The sequence below is a fragment of the Melopsittacus undulatus genome, chromosome 2, assembly GCF_012275295.1.
Source record: "Melopsittacus undulatus isolate bMelUnd1 chromosome 2, bMelUnd1.mat.Z, whole genome shotgun sequence".
NCBI lineage: Eukaryota > Metazoa > Chordata > Aves > Psittaciformes > Psittaculidae > Melopsittacus > Melopsittacus undulatus.
The window spans coordinates 89,645,499-89,665,430 of NC_047528.1; the positions used below are offsets into that span (position 1 = coordinate 89,645,499).

The following is a 19,932-nucleotide window of genomic DNA, read 5'->3' on the forward strand; positions in this document are numbered from 1 at the left end:
CCTGGACATGTTCCGGTGTAACCTGCTCTGGGTGGCTCTGCCTTGGCAGGGGTTGGACCGGATGATCTCCAGAGGTCCCTTATGACCCTAGCGGTTCTGTGATTCTGTGACTGGTCAGTTAGAATAATTATAGCTTGACATATTTTGTTCCATTAGTATTGATACTGTGGCTGGTGGAATAATTATAAGAAAGTATTTGACAATGGATTATTTAATGTGTAACATAAACGGTAGTCTGCTCACTGTTCTGTCTGCCTTTAGGGGTGCTGGCATTTCTGGCTTTAGGTCAGCAAGATGGGGCACTGGAGAATTAAAAGGCTTGGTTTTAGCAGTTTAGGTTAAACTGTTACAGTGTGAGAAGGTTTGCAATATAAAACTATCAGGTCTCTCAGAAGCCTTCTGGTAATTAACTTTCTGGAAAGGGAATGCTTCCAGACTGGTATTTTTAGTAGCTAGAAATACAAAGATTCTGCCGGTTTTGTTGACAGTGCCTGCTTAACACCATTGAGTTGGCATACTGATTCCTGCACTTTTTCCCACGTGCACCCTGTTGGGTTTTTTTTTTACCCAGTATTATGTCAGTGCTTGACTTGTTTGAATCAATAGAATCAGTAAGAGCATCAGGAAAGACACAGGCTTTTGTACTGATGCTTTAGGCTATTGGGCAGAGTTTGTCTTCCAGATCTGTATGTGTTGATGAGAGAATGAAGAACCTCCTCCCAGCTCCTTGTTACTATCCTCCTTCCAAAGTTTGCTGCTGACTGAGATTCATCAGCTGATCTGCTTGGAGGCTATTTAAAGTCTTAAAACTAATCCAGATTGCTGGGAATAATGCAGGTTAGGGAGTGTTTCTCTGAGCAGCTGAAGTGGCAGATCTTTGAAGCTAGTAACACAGGGAAGAGTAGGGAGGTGGAAAACCACTGAGAAGAGGCCAGTAGTTTTTAAGTTTGCTATTTTATCTATCCAGAACCATGAAAAAAACAGTGGAACTATGTCTCCTTGGCTTATATTGTTTTATTCCGATACAAATATGCATCCAGTTGAGCAGAAAACTGATTTAGTTATCTCTCTGTCATTCCCCACAAAGAACTGGCTTTCAGTTGGATCCATTTTCTCATGAGTTTAGTGGTTGGCTGTGCCAGTTCCAGAGCTGGTGGATGAATGTGGTGGATAGAATCAGCCCTTTTCAGTGGGAGCCCACACTGATGTCAGGCTAAAATGACTGTGGAATTGCACTCTTGGTAATGATTGCTTTGGCTTTCTCTGTGGAAAGAGGTTTTACAGTACTGCTGTGGAATTAAATTACAATAAAGGCAGCCTCAGCAGATGTTTGGGGTGGTGATCATAGGACTCTTACTGTATGTTTGTAATGAAAATGTTACAACTTGCGGCTTCTGGCAAGGTATAATTGTTTGCAAAATATTATTTTAGACTCTTAAAATAACGTATGCAATAATTAAAGAAAAAAAACAAAACAAAAAAACCCTAAAGCCCACAAAAAATGTTCATGTCATCTAGGAGCCTGTAATCTTAGCTGCTGTTTTCACATGAGGAACTTACAGAAATGTAATATGGTAACTAAAACTCCTCTGTACTTCTACAAATTTTAGGCAATGGCCCCTGGAAGCAAGTTTAAGAGCACTGAATTGATATTACCCTGTGAATGGAAAGAATGCTGCTTTGTAGGGAAATGCATGGAGGAATTTTGTAATCATATTGCAGAACACTTGGATGAGTACCTACAGCACCCCCTGGAAACAGCAGGTCATTTATGTCTCATTTTTCACACAGATTACATTGCAGCTTTGAAGATTGTTCCTAGCCTAGAAAATAATGTTGACTTCAGTTTACCTGCACCTTGGCTTTTCTAAGGTACAGCTGCATGAAGCACTTAGACAAGGGCCAACTCCTGCTTTTTGCTTCATCTCTGATTGTCCTGGGTTTTTGTTTGTATTGATAGATATTACTAACATGGAAAGGGACTGGAGACATGATGTCATGAGAATGTCTGCTGAGGATTTTTTCTTTTTTTCCCTAAGATTAGGGCCTCAGCAGGTGTCTAAAGCAGATAGTAGCAAATTCTTTTTGAATACCAGTTATTCCCTTTTAGGAAACAGGCCTGGTGCTGCTGCTTGAGACTTCTAAGTGTAAGGTTGCCCTTGTATGAATCTTTATAGAAAAATGTAAAAGGAAACTTTTATTGTTTGTCTTATTTAGATGCATACACTGGTGGTGGTGTATTTCACATCTTTTTAATAGTATTAAATGTACTTAAAAGGAAAGCAATTCAATTCTGCAGAAAATTATAGGTAGTCTCTGTGGATGTAATAGCAATAATATACTAGACTTTTTAATATAGCTATTTTGGCTCTTGTGTATCCTGCTCTTTATTCTTAACACTGTAATCAAGTGTAATTACAGGTGTAGACATTTTAATTAAAGGTGAATGAGTTTTAATTAAAGGTGAAAAAAGTAGAATTGGACCAACATTAACAATGTCTCTGTGATCTAAGCTGCAGAGTGTTATAGTATATACCTAAGAAAATACTGATTTTTACAGTTTTTTCCTACTGAATCCATGAAGTGCCTTTCTGCAAAAAGTAGTGGTTAAGACACAAAGCACTCCAATATTGCTGCAGTTGTGAGACACTGGAAAATCTATTTGCTACTGAAATTTACAAGTCTTATGTGATCCATTCTCACTAGATATTAATCACCAGCTTCTCTGCTAAGGTTACTTACAGATAGTGAAGTTACTACAAATATAAGTATTCTTGGCATTCTCAACCGTTGTGGCACATAGTTTTAGATTTCATGCAGCATTTTGATCTTACTTCTTTCTTGTGTTTAGAGCAGTACCAGTGTTGTTGGAGAAGTTGTGAATTTGAGGCTAAAGTTCCCAGAGAGCTGGTAACACATGTCAATTTTCACAGTTACCACACCAAACTGAAGTTCATAGGCTGTCAGTTATGGGCACTGCACCAGGATTTGCCCGTGTGTTTGCAGAGCAGTCGTAGCTGTCATCAGTTACCAAAGACTTCAGAGGAGTTTGTTTGCCGCTGGGAGAATTGTGACGTAAGTGAAATACATTAAAATATTGCCATTTATCTTCCTTTTCAAACTTTACCTTAGCAATCTTTGGATTTGACTTGTTATTGGGAATTCTTGCTCAGTCTCCCCTCTGAACAATGTTCGCTACTGTCTTTGTAAGTAATACATAATTATTATCATAGCATTTCCAAAATGTAAACAACCCATTTGTATGATACCTCTGACCTCTAGTTCAAATTTTATTTCTCTTTGTGACGACTAAAATGATCTTTTTGACAAAGATGCAACTTCTTTTGTGTTTTAAGAGCATGAGTGCAAAACTTTAATATACCCAGTTAAATAAAAAATTAATTAACTTGGTAGTTTGTAGAGAGGTCCAGGGTGTTCATTGTTTGCCTTACGAAAGGCAACAGTATATGTGATATTTCCTTGGTCAGTTGGAAATGTCTTGGGTTTTTATTTGTTTCCTTTTTTTTTACTGTGACAGAAATCAGACATTTGCAACAGGCTGCTCATATAAGCCTGATGTTCAAATGTGACCAAGATTGGTTTCAACTAAAAGTGGTTTGTGTCTTGTCCACTTTTTGGTGTCCCAAAATAAAATCATTATCCATTCAGTTGTGATTGTGCAATTTCTGTATTAATAACCAAGTGAATCAAAGTGATTAGCAGTTACTTTTTTTTTCTTGGCACTGTTAACATAAGTAGTGCTGCCTGTATAATTTTTTTTTCTCCTTCTTGGATGTGTCCGTTCCTGATCAAAAGTGGCTTTGTGTTTGTACAACGTTATAGGGAATCACTGTCACTGTTGGCCTCAGAAACAGTGAGCACTACCTGCAAAGTTATGCAAAGATATCCACAAGCGTGATGCCTTACGGATGACATCTTCTTATCATCTCCTTTTGTGTAACTGTTGAGCAAGGTAGTTTTCAGAGAAAGAAGTAATGCAGGAAAATTGTCTATCTGGTCTATGTAATTTTTTTCCATATTGTATGAGGTTTTTTCTTTCATTTGGGTAAAGTGATATAACTGAAAATGTAAAATATTGGTGAAGAAGAAATAACTGAAATGAGTTGTACTGTGGAAATCAGAAAAACTGTAAAACTGAATTTTGCAAACCTCATATGGCAGATCTGATGTAGGTTTAGTTGTGCTGAACCACAAATCAAAACAAAACATTTATGTTTTTCAAAAGCCTTTAATTCTTTTTCCCTGTCTCTCTAGGCCTTTAAATGATTCATGGGTTATCAACCTTTAATCATATTTCTCTGTTATCTATTACTTTTTGATATGAAATTTGTGATAAAATTAATGACATAAACTATGATTTTTGAGGCTATAAACAAACACTAATGAGGATGAAATTATTTCCATGCACAGGAATGTCAGCTTGGTGATGCTTTCCTTAGTATATCCCTCACGTGCATCACGTTTTTGAATGAGTAAATCTACTGCGGTGATAGAGTAAATGTACTTTTATTTTCTGATGGTGTTTATAGTCCATGCTTTTCTTTGATAACCTTACTATGTCCAAAGTTATTTCCAATTTCATCTTACACTTTCAGCTTACAGTTTATATATGCTATGGCATAGCATATATAAAAGGTGAATGCCTTCTCATCTGTCTTTATTACTGGACAGAATGTTTAAAAATATGCATTTGGCTCTTTTGGCTCTGAATTTAGAATATCTGCACTCACATAATACTTTGATACTTTTTTTTCAATAATTTTTATTTACATGAAATAAGGATTGACATAAAAATCTGAGAGTGATGTTTATAGAGAGAGGTAATTCTGTTGTTAAGTCAATCTGTGCAAAAAAGTCTTTTACTTACTAGATTATGCATGGAAGTACCCCATTCTCTTCTTTTTAAAGCTATAAACTTAAACATAATTCAGAGCATTATTCATGATAACTTATTTTGTTTACATAGTTTGATTGCAAACTATTGTTACAAACAAATCTTATTGCCATTATGTTTCATAGCTTATAAGAATCATATTTCTTAAAATACTTACTTTTGTTATTGACTCTTTTTAATGCACACCAATCAGTCTTCACTAGCACACTGCTGTGATTAGTCTATTTATTTTAAAAATAAGGATGTCCAGAAAAAACTTCAAGGCCCTCAGAACTTGCTTTTGCTCCATCTGTCGGTAAGCACAGTCTTTTGAAAAGCATGCTGGAAAAAAAAATGATGCTTAAAAACCAGAAGAAAAATCTTCCCATTAATTGATTTCATGTTCCATTTTTCATTTGTGTAAGTGGACAGTTTTGGCTGATGGAATCTTTTAGTCCACAGCATTTTGCTAAATCTTTTTATACATGTTTTTTCAAGTTCAAACTATGTTGTGAATTTCATTAATTAAAAGAATGTTTCTCAACTTAGTAGGCAGATTAGACCCAGGAGGTGGGGTAGGGCACACTGCGAAAGAGGAGAACTTTGAGGGCAGGGAAAACTACTTACCTTTCCCACCCTCCTGCAAATATGTTCCCACAGTTATGAATATAATTCTCTTTGAAAATCACCCATACAACTTCCCCCAACACTTGTGGTGACTCCTACTGTGTCGGATTCAGTTTTCCCAAAAAGAAAGCTTCTGACTGGAGCAACTGCCCCCAAAAATTCTCTTCTCTCCTACTTGCGTATAAATATCCGAGGAAGTTCTAGCGAAAGACTTAAAGAGGTGGTGCCAACAAATTAAAATGGGTTTAACCCCCATATGGTTACTCTGATTAAGAAGTAAAGAGGTTTTCGATCACTGCCTAGCTCAGTATTTTTAGTTGATTCACCTTAATATGCCTTTATATGCTTTCATATACACAAGACCTTGTATTTCTCAGATCATGTTTCAAGCCCTTCAGAGGAAATAAGGGCTTGTCTCCCTGAGGGTGCTATTGTGAAATACAGTGGAGTATGAATTTAAAATGCAGCAGTTTGCCTGCATTAACTCCTTGTGTGAATGCTCTGTTCTGCACACAGAATGCCTGGCAGCTTCATTTAACCCAGTCTACTAAGACTAGAATGATTAAAACCATGTAATAAATTCTATAAATTTCTTTTATATATTTTTTCCTAAAAGTAAAAAAAACCCCAGATCTGTTTAAATTTGAATCAGCTGTACATCATCAGTGTGGCAATATCAGCCTAAGGAGTTGCACCTGTTTCCAATTTCTTCTTCCCAAAGTTTTGAGTTTGAAAGCCAGATCAGTTCCTTGTCCCAGTTCAATGTGTAGCCTTACCAAATTGTGCCAGTGCAGCAGAGAGGTTGAGGGCTTAAATTATTTGGAACAGAAAGGTATACTTTGAATTGTGACTGATGACAGTATGCAGCTGAATGACACCCTCTGTTATTTGAAGAAAATGCAGTGTGCAGTCTACTTTCACTCTGCAGGTGTGGATTTTTATGGTGTGAGACGGAGGGTAATTAGGATTTAGTCCTCCTTGTCACGTAAATACTGACTCATGGAGTGATGTGCCCACAACACCTAATTCCGTTTAATCACTGTGCAGCCTTCCCACTTCGGTTGAAATTAACCTGTGCTGCCTTCATAGCCTCCTCGTGAGTAGGAGCAGCTAGAAGTGAAGGGAGGGGACAAGGTAAAATTAAATCCAAGAAATAAATCAACCTTGAAAGACACATCCCTGCCCCAAAGAATGGACAGCATTCATTCAATTAGTTTAGACAGACTTTTCAGCTAATAGATGGTAGGTGAAAATTCAGACCTGGTTTTTGTGGTGTAAACTGCAGAATGATCTACATTTTTGTAGTTGTTGTAATTGTCTCTGTGTTGGGATGAGTTAATTAGATATTGCTGCAATATTTACTGGTGTCTATTTGGTTTCTAAAAACACTTAATTCTATGTTCCTGTCAGTTGATTTCCTGCCAAAACAATCTTGTCTTCCCCATCCTTCTGTTTTGGTTTTAGGTTACCTTCAATAACCCAGTGTGGTTTTATCAACATGTTGCTAATCATGCCTATGCTACTGAGGAAGAAATTATTGCAGATCAGAAGAAAGCTGTTTATTGTCACTGGAAAGGTAGTTCATATTAAAAAAAAAAAGAAGTCCATTTTCACTTCAGTGTTTCTTACAAAATTCACTTAGTGCTACATATTTCATAAGAACTTGTGAGACATCTTCAGATATTTTTTCATATATATTAAAAAGTTGTAGAAACATTTTCATTTGTAGGCACCATGATTTAAGTAGAATAGTCCCTATCATCCATGGGGTTGAACACCCTCAATTGCCAGTACCAAACAGGGTTGAGTTTCCTCATAATTCTACTTGTAGTTGACAGTTCATATACCAGTCAAACTGACTTTTCTATTCTACCACTTGGGATCAGTATTGTCTCCCTCACAATAGTTCATAGTGAGCTTACTCTTTGCATTTCCTCCTCTGTTCCTTTCAAATCAAGGGAAGCACACCTATTGCTTTTTTTTCTTTTTAAACTCTGTGGTAAGAAAGAGCATTTTTAATGCATTCACTATATTGCTGACTACTTCTTGTGTTAAAATTATTGTCATGGCTTCAAAGCTGATATTCTGCCCTTGGCTCTACTGTAGAAGCCACATTCCATTGACAGTCTTTCATAGCAGATGCCTTGATTGTTTGAGTAAGGTCTAAACTATGGACTCCCATTTGATGTGCATGCCATTCAGCTTCAGACCTACTAAGCGTATGAGCAGAACCTCTCCAGAAGAACAGACTTTCTGCTGAAGAATAATGAGACAATTTGTGGGACTCTAGTCATGCAACAGAACATTCCGTGCTTGCTTTAAATGAAACAATTTGGCTGTGTCTTGTAAAATGTGTCAACAAAGTCCAGGTTTGATTGGAATCCTCTTGGTGAACCCCTGGATAGGTGTGTTTTTTCAATTTATGAATTAAAGTTACTTTTGGGGTTAGCTGTTCACTGCAATGATGCCAAAATCCCATTGGTGGATGCAAGGTGACATAATTTTGTTCCTTTTCCCTCTTGAGATTAGCTGACAGATGCACTGTTTTTGACTGGGAACTCACGTCAGTGACCTGATAGTGTAGAATCTGTAGGCTTTAGAGGAACAAAACTCCCACATCAGTGTGATTACAGCTTTGGATAATATAGCCTATTAGAACATGTAAAGGATCTTCTCTGACTGTACAGCCTAAATAACAGAATGGAGAGAAGGCGGAAAAGGAATATAGTGTGTCTTCAGATATGATTAAGAAATGCCCTGCTATTAGGAACAGTGAAATCAACTGGTCTCCATGTCTGTTCTAGAAATGGTGAGAAGCAATGAGTGTCAGTTTTAACAAGAGGTGCAAGTTTTAAGTTAGATAAGCCATTTTAAAAGGCTAGTTTGGAATTCTTTAGCAGTAGTCATGATGTCTAGTCAATGAAAGACAACTTTTCATTCCCAGCCACAAAATTAACAAGCAAGGGCAGGCCAGTAAGGGCTTATCAAGATGAGGAAGAAATTGTTGTGAAAGTGAAGCAACAGATGGAAACTGGTCAGTCTTTTCCAGGGACCCTCAGTGTACTAGCTAGTGGTGTGAGTTGGTTTGAATTTGTGAGGACACAGAAAGGGACTGTTCTGCAAGGGAAGACAAACTGGAATTTAAGGGTGATAGCTGGGCAAGCAGGGATGTCACTGGCAGGGTGCAGTCTCACAGAACCTGAACAAGAACAGAACAGGTCTGGTGGTGCTAGCCAGGGTCAGCCACAGCCCAGCCACCACGACCCAAGTCCACTGTGCCTAGATAGGTATGAGGTCAAGCTAGGAAGCCCAGACAGCAAGTCCGAGGCAGGACAAGTGAGGCTCAACAGGTGGGGAACTGCAGCACAGGGTGTGTAAGTGGAGACCTCAGATGAGGTTTCTCGCTGCTCTTTCTTCCAGCTTATCTTTTTTTCACAGAACTGTGATTGAAGGTTGAACAGCCACACCGTATTAGTGCAGACCTCAAACACAGGCTGCTAAACTCTTAGAAGTGTGGGGTGGAACTGGCTGTAGAGGAGGATTACAAAGATTGACTACAGGCTGCTCAGGGCAACCAGAGGCTGTTGGCATACTCAAGGCCCTGGCAGAGTTCACAAAGGAAGGATATGAGAGAGAGATTCAATCTGATATCTTGTATGTTACATTTTGAATCTGTAATTAAACAGACAAATCTTAATGTTGCTCTAGAAAAATAATCAGTTCTTCAGCTTCTGATCTAGACATGGGAACTTGCCATTTTTCTATTGCCTCTCCTGATCAGAAGTATCCTGTACAGAGTAGAGGTGAAAGAGACACTAATAATACTTTTTCCTCATTGTAGACAAGGTGAGGTTTTAGGATTGCCTTTGTCTTTTATTAGGAATCTAGTCTTTTGTCCCTTTACTATGTATATTGATCTGGAGCTCAGGAAGTTGCCGGTATTCTACTGATTGGAGGTGGGTATGTCTTGTTATCAAGGCTATTATATTCTTGTTCTACTTGAAAGAATGTCCTGATGAATAGTAGAAATGGAACCTGGTTAAATGAATTAGTCAAATCCTTTTTGTTAAATGAATTTTACATATTAGTTTCTGAAACCTAAAGGTATCTAACCTGTCATTAAATTTGATTCACTCGATTACTCTTACCATGCATCATCCACAAAAGAGTATTTTATCTTTCCCTATCTCTTGTTCTTGAGTTCAGTTTTAGTCCTCTTGATTCTTAAGAGTCTTCGATTGGGTCCGTGCTATTTCACATTCCTAAAAAAGTAGCTTTATGCATAGCTGTTAGGTGTTTTATGTAGATGAAAGAGCTGCTTCTCCTTATGTGAGAGAATAGGCTATTCCTTCACATATGTCTGAAGTTTTCTCCTGAAACTAGTTCTTTAGCTGCATTTACACCAACAGATTAACCTACTTGGAATTTTCCCCTTATTTCTCACATGTCAGTAGTCAGAGCTTTCTACTGATGCTGTTAGAACTTGTACCGTGTCCACAACAACAGACTGTTCCTGAGCTCAAGAGATCTGAGAACATAGCTGTTTATATGCCAAGATAGTTTGGTGGATAGCTGATTGCTTGCAGTTAACCACTATGTGAATGTGTATGTAAAGACAGAAAATGTGAAGACACATGTATTCACTACCCCATCTTGTTCTTCTGGTTCTCCAGAGACCATGAAGATTGCTGGAGTTCTGTGATGGTGGTGGGCAACAGAAATAGTAATGAATGTTACCTATATTTTACTGTATGAGCATACATGCGGAGTCAAAGACTTTGACATGAGGGTGGAAAGTATAACTGCATGTTCTCTGCTGGTTCAACAAAACTGAACTTTTTTTAAGACACGCCTGGTCAATATGTCTTAAAGGATTCTGATTACTGGCATTGCATGGGTATTTGTGGGGTTAAACATCACCTGACCTTTGTACCAGCCTGATTATTTTGTTTTTCCTAGAAGCAGCTTTTTTTTGTGTATTTCTAAAAATATAACAATAGGACATAAGTATATTATAACCTCTTCTGTTTCTACATAAGAAAGAATACAGTAGTCACATACAGCTTTTTTTCTGTTTGTTTGATTTAGATTGTTTAGGTGTATTTAAAGGAAAACATAAGCTCTGGGATCATTTAAGAACCCACACACAGGAAAGAGTTGTAGCATGTCCTACTTGTGGAAGAATGTTCTCCAATAACACTAAGTTTTTTGATCACACAAAGAGACAAGTTTCAGAAGATAGTAAGTAAGCTCTTATTTCTGTTTAGAGATTTTTATTTAAGGTGTTTCGTGATAATATGCACATGTAATTTCATAAATATTTCTGTTTTTCATAGAAGTCAGTTAAATGAAAGAGGGTTTGCTCCAGGAAGGCAGTGTTTTTCAGAAAGTGTACAAATTCTCTTGACGTTTCATGTCTGATAAATTACGGTAATGTTAGTGAACAACAGAACACCCTTGGACCCATGTTTCAGCAGAAGCTATTCACTTGGCAACTGTGGCATTGCACTGCCTCTCTTCCCTTGGTGCCCATGGCACAGTGTGACATTCCACTGACACTGGAAAACTGCCCATGAATGGGAAAGACTTTTGATTACTGAATCAATAACCTCCACAAGAGCCAGACCCGGATTACAAAATCCCTGCAAGTAATCCCAAATGGGCATTTGACTACATTCAAGTCAAAAAGCTTTTTTTTTTCTTCAGCTTTACTTTTCCAGTATTTTCTTCACTAGAGTACTCCCTACCTCAACAGCTATGTATTAGTTGGCATGCTTTCCTAAAGAGGAAGGGAGAGGTAATTGTTTTTTCTGGTTTTAAGTACTTGGAATATATTTATGAATTGTGGATGTTTTGGTGATGGAAAGTAGGTGCATTCTAGGTAACTGACAGAAGAGCTCAAATTTCAAGCTGTTAGTGTTTTGAACAGATTGTTACTCTGTTTGGGATAAATTTAACTTACTGATAAGCAATCCTTTTCATTAAGCCTAAACTAAATTTTCTTCTGAAGAGCACTGGTAATGAAAAAGAAAATTGAAACTGTCTCAGTGCTCTGTTAGTTTATTCATTAAACTGGCAGCTTTAGGTTATTAATTAAAAAGTCTTTCATAAATTATTTGTATTGCCACTAAACAGTTTCTATTTAAATTCAGATCGAACGTTTGTTTGCCAGAACTGTCAGAAACATTTTGCCAATGAAAGGCTGCTACGTGATCACATGAGGGGACATGGTAAGTCAGAGTGTTTTAAAATAAAATGTACTTTTCTAAGGTCACCTTGTACAGAACAGAGCTGTAAGTATCATTACATCAGTTGAGAAAATTAACATACCAAACTGGGGCAACTGTTACTAATGCTGGGAAGTAAGAATTTCATTGCTAGCCCCTCTGAAGCATGGAAATTCCCTTTTTTATGCCCCCTGATCAAGAAGTGTAAGGGGCTTTCTGTTTTGCAGTAGCTCCCATGAAGATGCTTGTTCTTCACTTCTGTTTACTTGCTTTCATGACTAGGGGCATGGTTAAAGCCAAAGCTGTATTTTCGCTTGGGCTGCAACTCTGCTCACCTTGCAGTGCATAATCAGCCTCGCTCAAATAGTGTAGTACTTCACTGACCTAACCACAGCCTCCCTGAGGTCCCCAGATTATTCCCACAGGTTATACTACAACAGCTATGACTTGCTGGGAAAGAATCCTACAGCATCTAAACACAAGGAAACATGTGATATTGCTGTTGGACATACAGGAAATGCAGAAGCTGAGAGCTGGGTGGGTCTTTGCTTTGGGAAAAGGAATATTTGAACCATGTAGCCAGACCTGGGTACATGTCATTTAGGTTGTATAAACATACAAGCAGCTTTGTGCAGACTTGCTCAGTCAGGGTAGATTCTACGTTCTAGTCACATTCTTAAGGAAACATGATTTTTCACTGTCTGCAAGTCAACACATTGATGCTTAACAACTATGCATTTGATTTGGTGCTTACTGTAACCTGCCAGGACTGAACATGTTTGTATTTGAATGGTTTTTTAGTTGACATGCATCTGACTAAAATATCTTAATTTTTACATTTTATATTAGAGAATAATTATGTTTGGTTTGTGTACTAGATTAGTTTTATTCCTTTGTCTCAGAGTGATTTTGGTCATAAATTGTAAATAAATACAAATTAAGATTTATTTTGGTTTTGTTAGCTAAAGCAGCAGTTTCAACATACTGTTGTTTCATTTGGGGGGGTTAAAAGCATAGCACATATTAGGATAGGTTTTATATAGTAAATAAAGCACGTGGCTAATTGAACTGTTTGTTGCTGGTCACTCTGGCTGTGCTTAAACCTTTGTGAGTTTTACAATGTGCCTGTCTGTCCTTGTCCCCTGATAATTCAGACTGTGTTCTGCTTGCATAGCCAGGGAAAATGGCAAGGTGGCCAGACTAAGGAACAAGGATAATGTGAAACTGTGTCATGTCCCAGTAAGCCACAGTGAACCACCCACAATGTGAATTTGTCTGAAGGAGCCGGAAGGCATTCCAGGGTCCAACTATTCAGGCACAACTTAAATCTGTTCAGACATTAGTGCCAGCATTTCTCTGGTTCATGATTCAGCTTTTTTATAAATTCTGGCAGCATACATGTCTGCATGTTAGTGCAGACTGCCAGTGCAGACACGACATTTTCAGATTCTTACCCCAGCATATTTCATAATAGCTTGCTGGGATAGATAAATATTGAAATAGTCTTTTAAAGAGCTTGCTTACCTGTAAGAAATGCTCCTGAAATAAACTGTTATGTGAATGCAAATGCTGTAGGTATTCTGAAATCACTCTCTACATGGACATTCTTACATGCCAGACAACCAAGAAAACCATTGGATACTTTCAAGAGAGTGCTGAGCTTCACTCATGGCAGTTTTGCAGATTTATTCCAGACTAGTTTCCACATTAAGCTATTTACTTTAGGGAGGAAAAAAAATCCTCCTTTTTTGTGGTTTAAGACAAACTATGAGGAGAAGTGTCTATGCAGGGAGTGATTCCAAAATAGTTATAGTGCATTATATTTGCTTAGTTTTTAAGAAGACATGAGCACTTCAACTGCATGTTTTTCTTTTGCCATCTGTAAAGCAGTCAGTGGTTCAAAGATAATGCATTGTTCAGAGTCTTAAATATAACAGGTTTTGTCTAAATCCAAAACTTCTTTATTGAGATTCTTCCTACTGCATTCATCAGGTTGCTGATTCATGTGCAGCCAAGCAAACATTTCTTCAGCTTAAAGATGTTGCAGTCCTGCCTGCCAATCTGCCAGAGGTCCTCCAGTGTTCCAGAATCAGAGCAAACCTGTGTCTCAGCCACTGCAGTTCGATGTCTGGCAGCTTAGCAAGCACCTTGCATTATTATGCCTTAAGCAAATATACTTGAATGTGAAATGGGGAGGCTGAGGACAGACATGTATTCTTTCTGCCATCTTTTTGAGACTGGTAATACCTAAAACACTAAAAGTAGATTTGCCAGTGCTTGTCTGTCAGAAGGCCTCCAGACAACATCCACCTTTTAGAAATCCTCCCAAAGTGCCAAGGGCAAAACGATAATCATCCTTTTTGTTACAGCCTAGAGAATGAAACATTATCTTATACACCTTTTTCCTTTAACATCTATTTTTAAGTAACTTGAAACATTGTAAGATTGACCATTACTTCATTACCCTCCTTATTGCATTGGCATTCCATTTTAATATCTTTTCTGTGTGTGTATTTTATTCTGAAATATAATATCTTACTTTAAATATGATATTTTAATATATTTTTTGTCATGTGTCATAGCAGAGAATGTCCTGGTGAAGCTGGGGTACAAAACTGAAATTATCTTTGTTTTTTTCTTTTCTAGTTAATCATGTTACATGTGCCCTTTGTGACATGGTATGCGCAAGTGTCTCCTCACTGAAAGCACACACCAGATTCCGACACTGTAATGAACGTCCTTTCCATTGTCATCTCTGTGACAGCAGGTAGGAAAATCTGAGGCTTGTTGCTATGTGAGCAGAACTGTAGAACCAAGTTGATGTTCTGCAAAAGAGTTAGTAAAGAAAGAAAAGTGTTCAACTGCTAAAATAGTCAACTGGTCAATGAAGAAATCTAATACATTCATCTGATGTTCATCTGCTTTCACCTGCTGAGATGCAGTTCTTGAACTTCTGGTGCACATAGAGCCGATACGTTAAAAGATTAATTTTCTTGGCAAGGCCATAAGTACACCAAAATGGTCATCACAGCAAGTTGAAACATGGAGCAGTGTTGCCTTAAACTGTGGGGTTTGCCATCTGAACGATTGCTGGCTGTTTGCTGGGAGAGTTGCAGTCTTCTCCTTTGAGTGATTTTTCTGCCACGGGCTTACAATATCTTCTCCTGTCTTATGCTCTCATTTTTCTGTGGTGGTTTCTTTTGCTTTTGCCATATAATGCCACAGAGGAGAGAAATAAAAAGCCCCACAACATTGTGATGTGACAGACCAAGTTGTATAAATAAGCACTGGCAAATTCTGTTTAACTTTACAAGAGAAGGGGAGAGATCAGGCCTTTCCATGTTGGAAGTGCGATAAAGTGAACAAGTATTTTTGTACTTTTGTGTTCTGTGCACTGTGGATGGACAGCAGGAAATAATACAAATTTCTAGAGCAAAGTACGAAGTGACTGACTGAAAATGACAAGAATTTTCTCTACATGAACAGAAAGAGGGAGTGATTCCTTGCAACATGGTTGTTGAAAAATTACCTAGATTTGGGCATGGTATGGATGTGTGGGAAGAAAGAGGGAATGGAAAATTAAACCCAGAGCACATCAAAGAGATGTCTGTACTACCCCCTTTTCACAGGTGGAAAAACTGAGGTAGAGCAACAATTTACACATATTCCGCTTTCACTTGTCATTCTCCGAGCCAAAAATTACTACCTCCCAGTCCTAAACATTAACCACAAGACTACTCCTCTGTACTATTATATCTGTTATTTGTTTTACCTTGTTTTCAAGTTTTAAGAACGCGTATGATCTGCATAAACATGTTGAAACACACAATGATTCAGATGCCTACAGCTGTGATGTTGAAGGATGTGGTTTTATTTCACGGACTTTACAAACTTTGAAACAGCATTACAAGAGAGTGCATGTGGTGAGTATATTAAATAGCAGGATAAAATATCTTGCTATAAATGAGGCAAAATTCCACATTTACATGCCTTTAGTTTCTTGTGAATTAATGAAATGTTTCATTTTTGCATCAAACCAAATATTTATTTGCACACATTTCTAGGACTCTTGCAAGTATTATGCAAATTTCCAATTGATCCTTACCGATAGATTTTGAGTGCTTACATTAGGTACATGCAGTTGCATACTTGTCTTGAACCCCCTCCACGTACACCCAACCCCTTTCTAAAAATGAAATAAAATGACAAACCTAATCTCAGTAGCAAGGTATTTCAGGGATTAAAGTCCAATGTCAGCTTTCTCCTCACATTGGTACTCCATCCTTAGAGTTACCTGAAAATAGAGAAACAGTAAAGTATGTAATGCTTACATCACTTTTAATCAGGTGAGTCTGGCCACAATGTTAAAATACAGTTTTGCTATATTTTATTCACACTCGTTACCTGCTGCTTCATTTTTTTGAATTATGATAGTTATGATCACTGCTATGTTGTAAAATGTGTCTATTTTAGTGAAATATGTATCACACTGCTACTGGAGTACTGATGGCCTATGCTGAGAATTTCCGTATTCACTGGGGTTCCTTAAACAGACATGTTTTAAAAAGCACAGATTTTAAATGTCTTAGGAAATTCACTTCAGAAGAGTTTTCAGATAGTTTGTGTGGTTTTCCACTTTTCAACAAAGGATTCATTTTTGCCATATGTACCTGCAAGCCTTCAGTGACTCTAACAGTCTTTCTTTCCAAGAGTAATGGCATTTTGAAATACAAATGCCACATCTGTCAGAAATGTTTCTCCTGGAGTTATACATTGACTCTACATCTTCGAAAAGCTCATAAACTCCACAGCCATTCTCGTTTCAGGTATGTTGGCAGCTGATTCTTGCTTAGATCATAAAGTTTGGGGATTTTTAAATACTTTAAGAGATGCAGACATTTAATTAAATGTTATCTTAAGTTTGCTTCTGTCTTAAACATTCTGAGCATGAAAAAATCTACTACTTAGGTTTCATTAGCACTGGTGTAAAGATAGTTAAACCAAGGAAATAAAAAAGTCTTTATGCTTTTATAGCTTTTACCACTCTGGAAAATCTTGTAACCTAGACTGCTGAAAAAATTTTTTGACCCTGCAAGTTATATCCACGAAAGAGTACATAAATATTTCAACAGCTTCTGTAGTATAAACAACTCATAATCTCCATTTTGGAACAAGAAAATACAGCAAATAAAATATAATTATGAATACCTTTTATTTTCTGTTACATGACATATATTTGATAAAAACTACCTCCTGGAACCCTCTTGCAGGTGTTCCTTCATATAGAGTGTCTTTTGTTTAAGTGCCACCTTATAAATATCAATCTAATTTTTCTTTTGATTGCTGACATTCTCAGTTTTGGCAATCAAATTAGAAATTAGATTACTCTTACTTTATGCTGTAAATGCTGTGTTTGTACTTATATTTTCAGTATTGTCAATTTTATTCCCTTAGATATAAAGAAGATGGTAAGGGTCATATGAGTTTGAAAGTAGCAGTGTATAATGACATCATGGATTCAGGTGAGGCTGTCAATAACAAGACAGGAACAAATAAGCCTTCATCAAGTCAAAATAGTTTTGGAAGAGAAGGAGGAGACTCATGCAAAAGAAACACTTCAACAGTAGAAATGCTTTTCATGCAGCTTCAGCCAGCATCACAAGCTACTGGAGAAAATGTTTGGGTAGAAACAGAGACTTCTATGCCAGAGCCTGTGTATTCTGAACTTCAAACTGCTGTACAGACATTTGAAAGCTGTTGTACTTCCAATGAAGTTGATGAAGCAACACCAATGAATGTGAAGGAAAAACCAGAAGAAAGGAGCTGGGCTTGGGAGTCAGATAGCTTTCTAGAAAAACAGCCTTTTAATGGATTCTTACTGTGAAAACTATACTCTTTTGAAGGGGTTTATTCTCTTAAATAAAATAGGTTTTAAAGTCTTCACTTTTATCCTTGACAGATCTTGTATATAATACTGTATGTTCTCACCTTTCACATTAACCTATTCTAATGTGCATAGAGAATATATGCAAAATAAAATATTATGCATGTATAATACTTTCATTTATAGCCTTTTGGAGAAGAAACTTTTAAGTTCTATATATTCACCTAGCATATATATGTGTGCATGTGTATTTATTTATTGAAAATATATATCCCGTGGGGAAAGTGTTGAACCAATGCATGAGACAAACAGTTTGAACTGGTAGGTAAAGCACCTCATTTTCTTTTAGCCTCCTACATTATTTATTAGAAATCAGATAGCAGCTTGTGAGATGTATATTAAACCCCAGTTTTGGCAGGCTTCTTAGCTTTACTTAGTGACTTTCTCTAATAACTCTTGAAATTATTTCAGACTTTATTCTCATAAAGGACTTTTAAGCTACAATTAAATGATTAAATTTAAATAAAAACCATAAGGTATGTCTAAATAAAATAGTTAAAGATGTTCACAGAGCTGGATTTATATAGGATTTATGTACAATTTGGTACAATGGAAATTTTATAGTTATTTATTGGGTGCTGGAGATACAACAATGAGAAAGTAAATGAATGTTATTGGCAGTATAACTAAATGTACCCACCTGTGTTTTCACAAATAATTCCACATAGCCATGGTTATCCTGACCTGTTAGAAAAAGTTCATGCAAAGGCATATATTTGAGTCTTTTATAAAGGGCATAGACAAAAAGACAGGTATATCACAATAAAAATGAATGATGGTGTTTGAACCATTTCTTTTAAAACAGGAACTGAATAAGCCCTCCAAATAAAATATCTAAGACCTGTATGCACGAGAAGGTGGCATCCAGTCAGCTTGAAACCTGGTTTACCCTGTGCTAGCTACCATGAGCCAGTGTCCCTTGAGGACCCAGAGGCATTCTCTGAGAAGGGCTTCCTGTGCCAGTTTGACAGTGCAACTTTCAGCTCATAGACAGAGTGATATTGTATCACCAGCATTTCCTGAATATTTATTCCTTTATGAAGACAAATGGCTACTGAGAGCACAGGATGAGCCATCAGCTTGCATACAGGTGAGGCCCTCAGCACCAGAAGGCACACTGGGAATAGTTTGAAAAAAAGTAGGCTGTCTGAAATTGAAGTGAGCTTGCAATGTAACCCTAAAGATGCTGGGGCACTTCTGTATGGGAGGATTTAAACTGCATCTCCTGTAGAAAACTGTCTCTCTTGAACTGGCCCCTTATCATCTGGCTGCTGCCTACTGTTGCAGACATGGAACATGAGGCTGGGCTGGGCCAGTGGGGAGCTGGGGTATGTGCTATATGGGAGCACTATGGGGATGTGCTCCCATTCACCCCCATAGCTGGAAGAGCACAACATTCTGCCACGAGGGCCTCTAGGAGCAGGTAGAGTGGTGATAGCAGCATATACTTCCTACATTTGCTGTCACAAAGAGCATGGGCAAGTGAGCCTGCTGATTGGTTTGTGCCAGTTTGCTACACCTGCATTAGGAATGGGAGTGGGGCTTGCTGGAGGGAGCCCTAAGTCATGACTGTGCCCTCATTCTCACTGCTGCTTCAGCCTGACAATTTGGACCAGGTTGTCTGCAATGCTTGGCAATCTTGGCCAGAGACAGAAAATGAATTCAAGTCTCCTGTCACAAATACAGGTACAGTAAAACTGATGGCTGTAAAAAATTTCCTTCTGCAGCTGTCCAGCTTGTTACTGCCTTAAAAGTTCCTGCTTTGCAGGCAGCTGAGATTTTTGCGTTCAGCTTTTAGTATTATTAAATATGCTTGGCTGTAATTTGTGGCAATTCAGCTGATGTTTGAAGAGCAGTTGAGCCATCTGCGCAGTGGGGGCAGGCCAGACAGATGTGGGTGGCAGCCTGATTTTAATCTGCCTTTGTGCATGAATCAGAGACCCGGCATTTTCAATACTTTACAGTATGGGTACAACTGAGTCACGTTTCTCTGGGCAATGAATAGGTACCACTATAGCCTCTGGGACTTCCCCTGTTAAATATCAAAGGCCTGTAACAAACAACAGAGGTGTTAATGCTTCCTAAAGAAAGAGTCCTTTATGATGGAAAATATTAGTAAACCACAGTACAGAGGAGTCTTTTTCCAGATCTTTTATAATAGCCTAGCAGGACTATCTGATCCAATATCCAACAATATACTTCTTTGGGTAGATCTCCATTCCTGCCTGAGCAGGAAGCTG

General features: G+C 37.7%; 1 protein-coding gene across 1 annotated transcript; it reads left to right on the top strand.

Annotated features, from left to right (window-relative positions):
* The first annotated feature begins 1,657 nt into the window (after positions 1 to 1,657).
* Positions 1,658 to 19,444, top strand: LOC106023525 (histone H4 transcription factor-like). Its single transcript, XM_034060182.1, is given in 10 exon segments — positions 1,658 to 1,764; positions 2,852 to 3,075; positions 6,986 to 7,097; positions 10,610 to 10,762; positions 11,674 to 11,751; positions 14,395 to 14,515; positions 15,533 to 15,671; positions 16,459 to 16,574; positions 17,203 to 17,565; positions 17,567 to 19,444. Coding segments are annotated over 10 exon segments (1,410 nt in total). The 5' UTR covers positions 1,658 to 1,694; the 3' UTR covers positions 17,601 to 19,444.
* Positions 19,445 to 19,932: the final 488 nt, after the last annotated feature.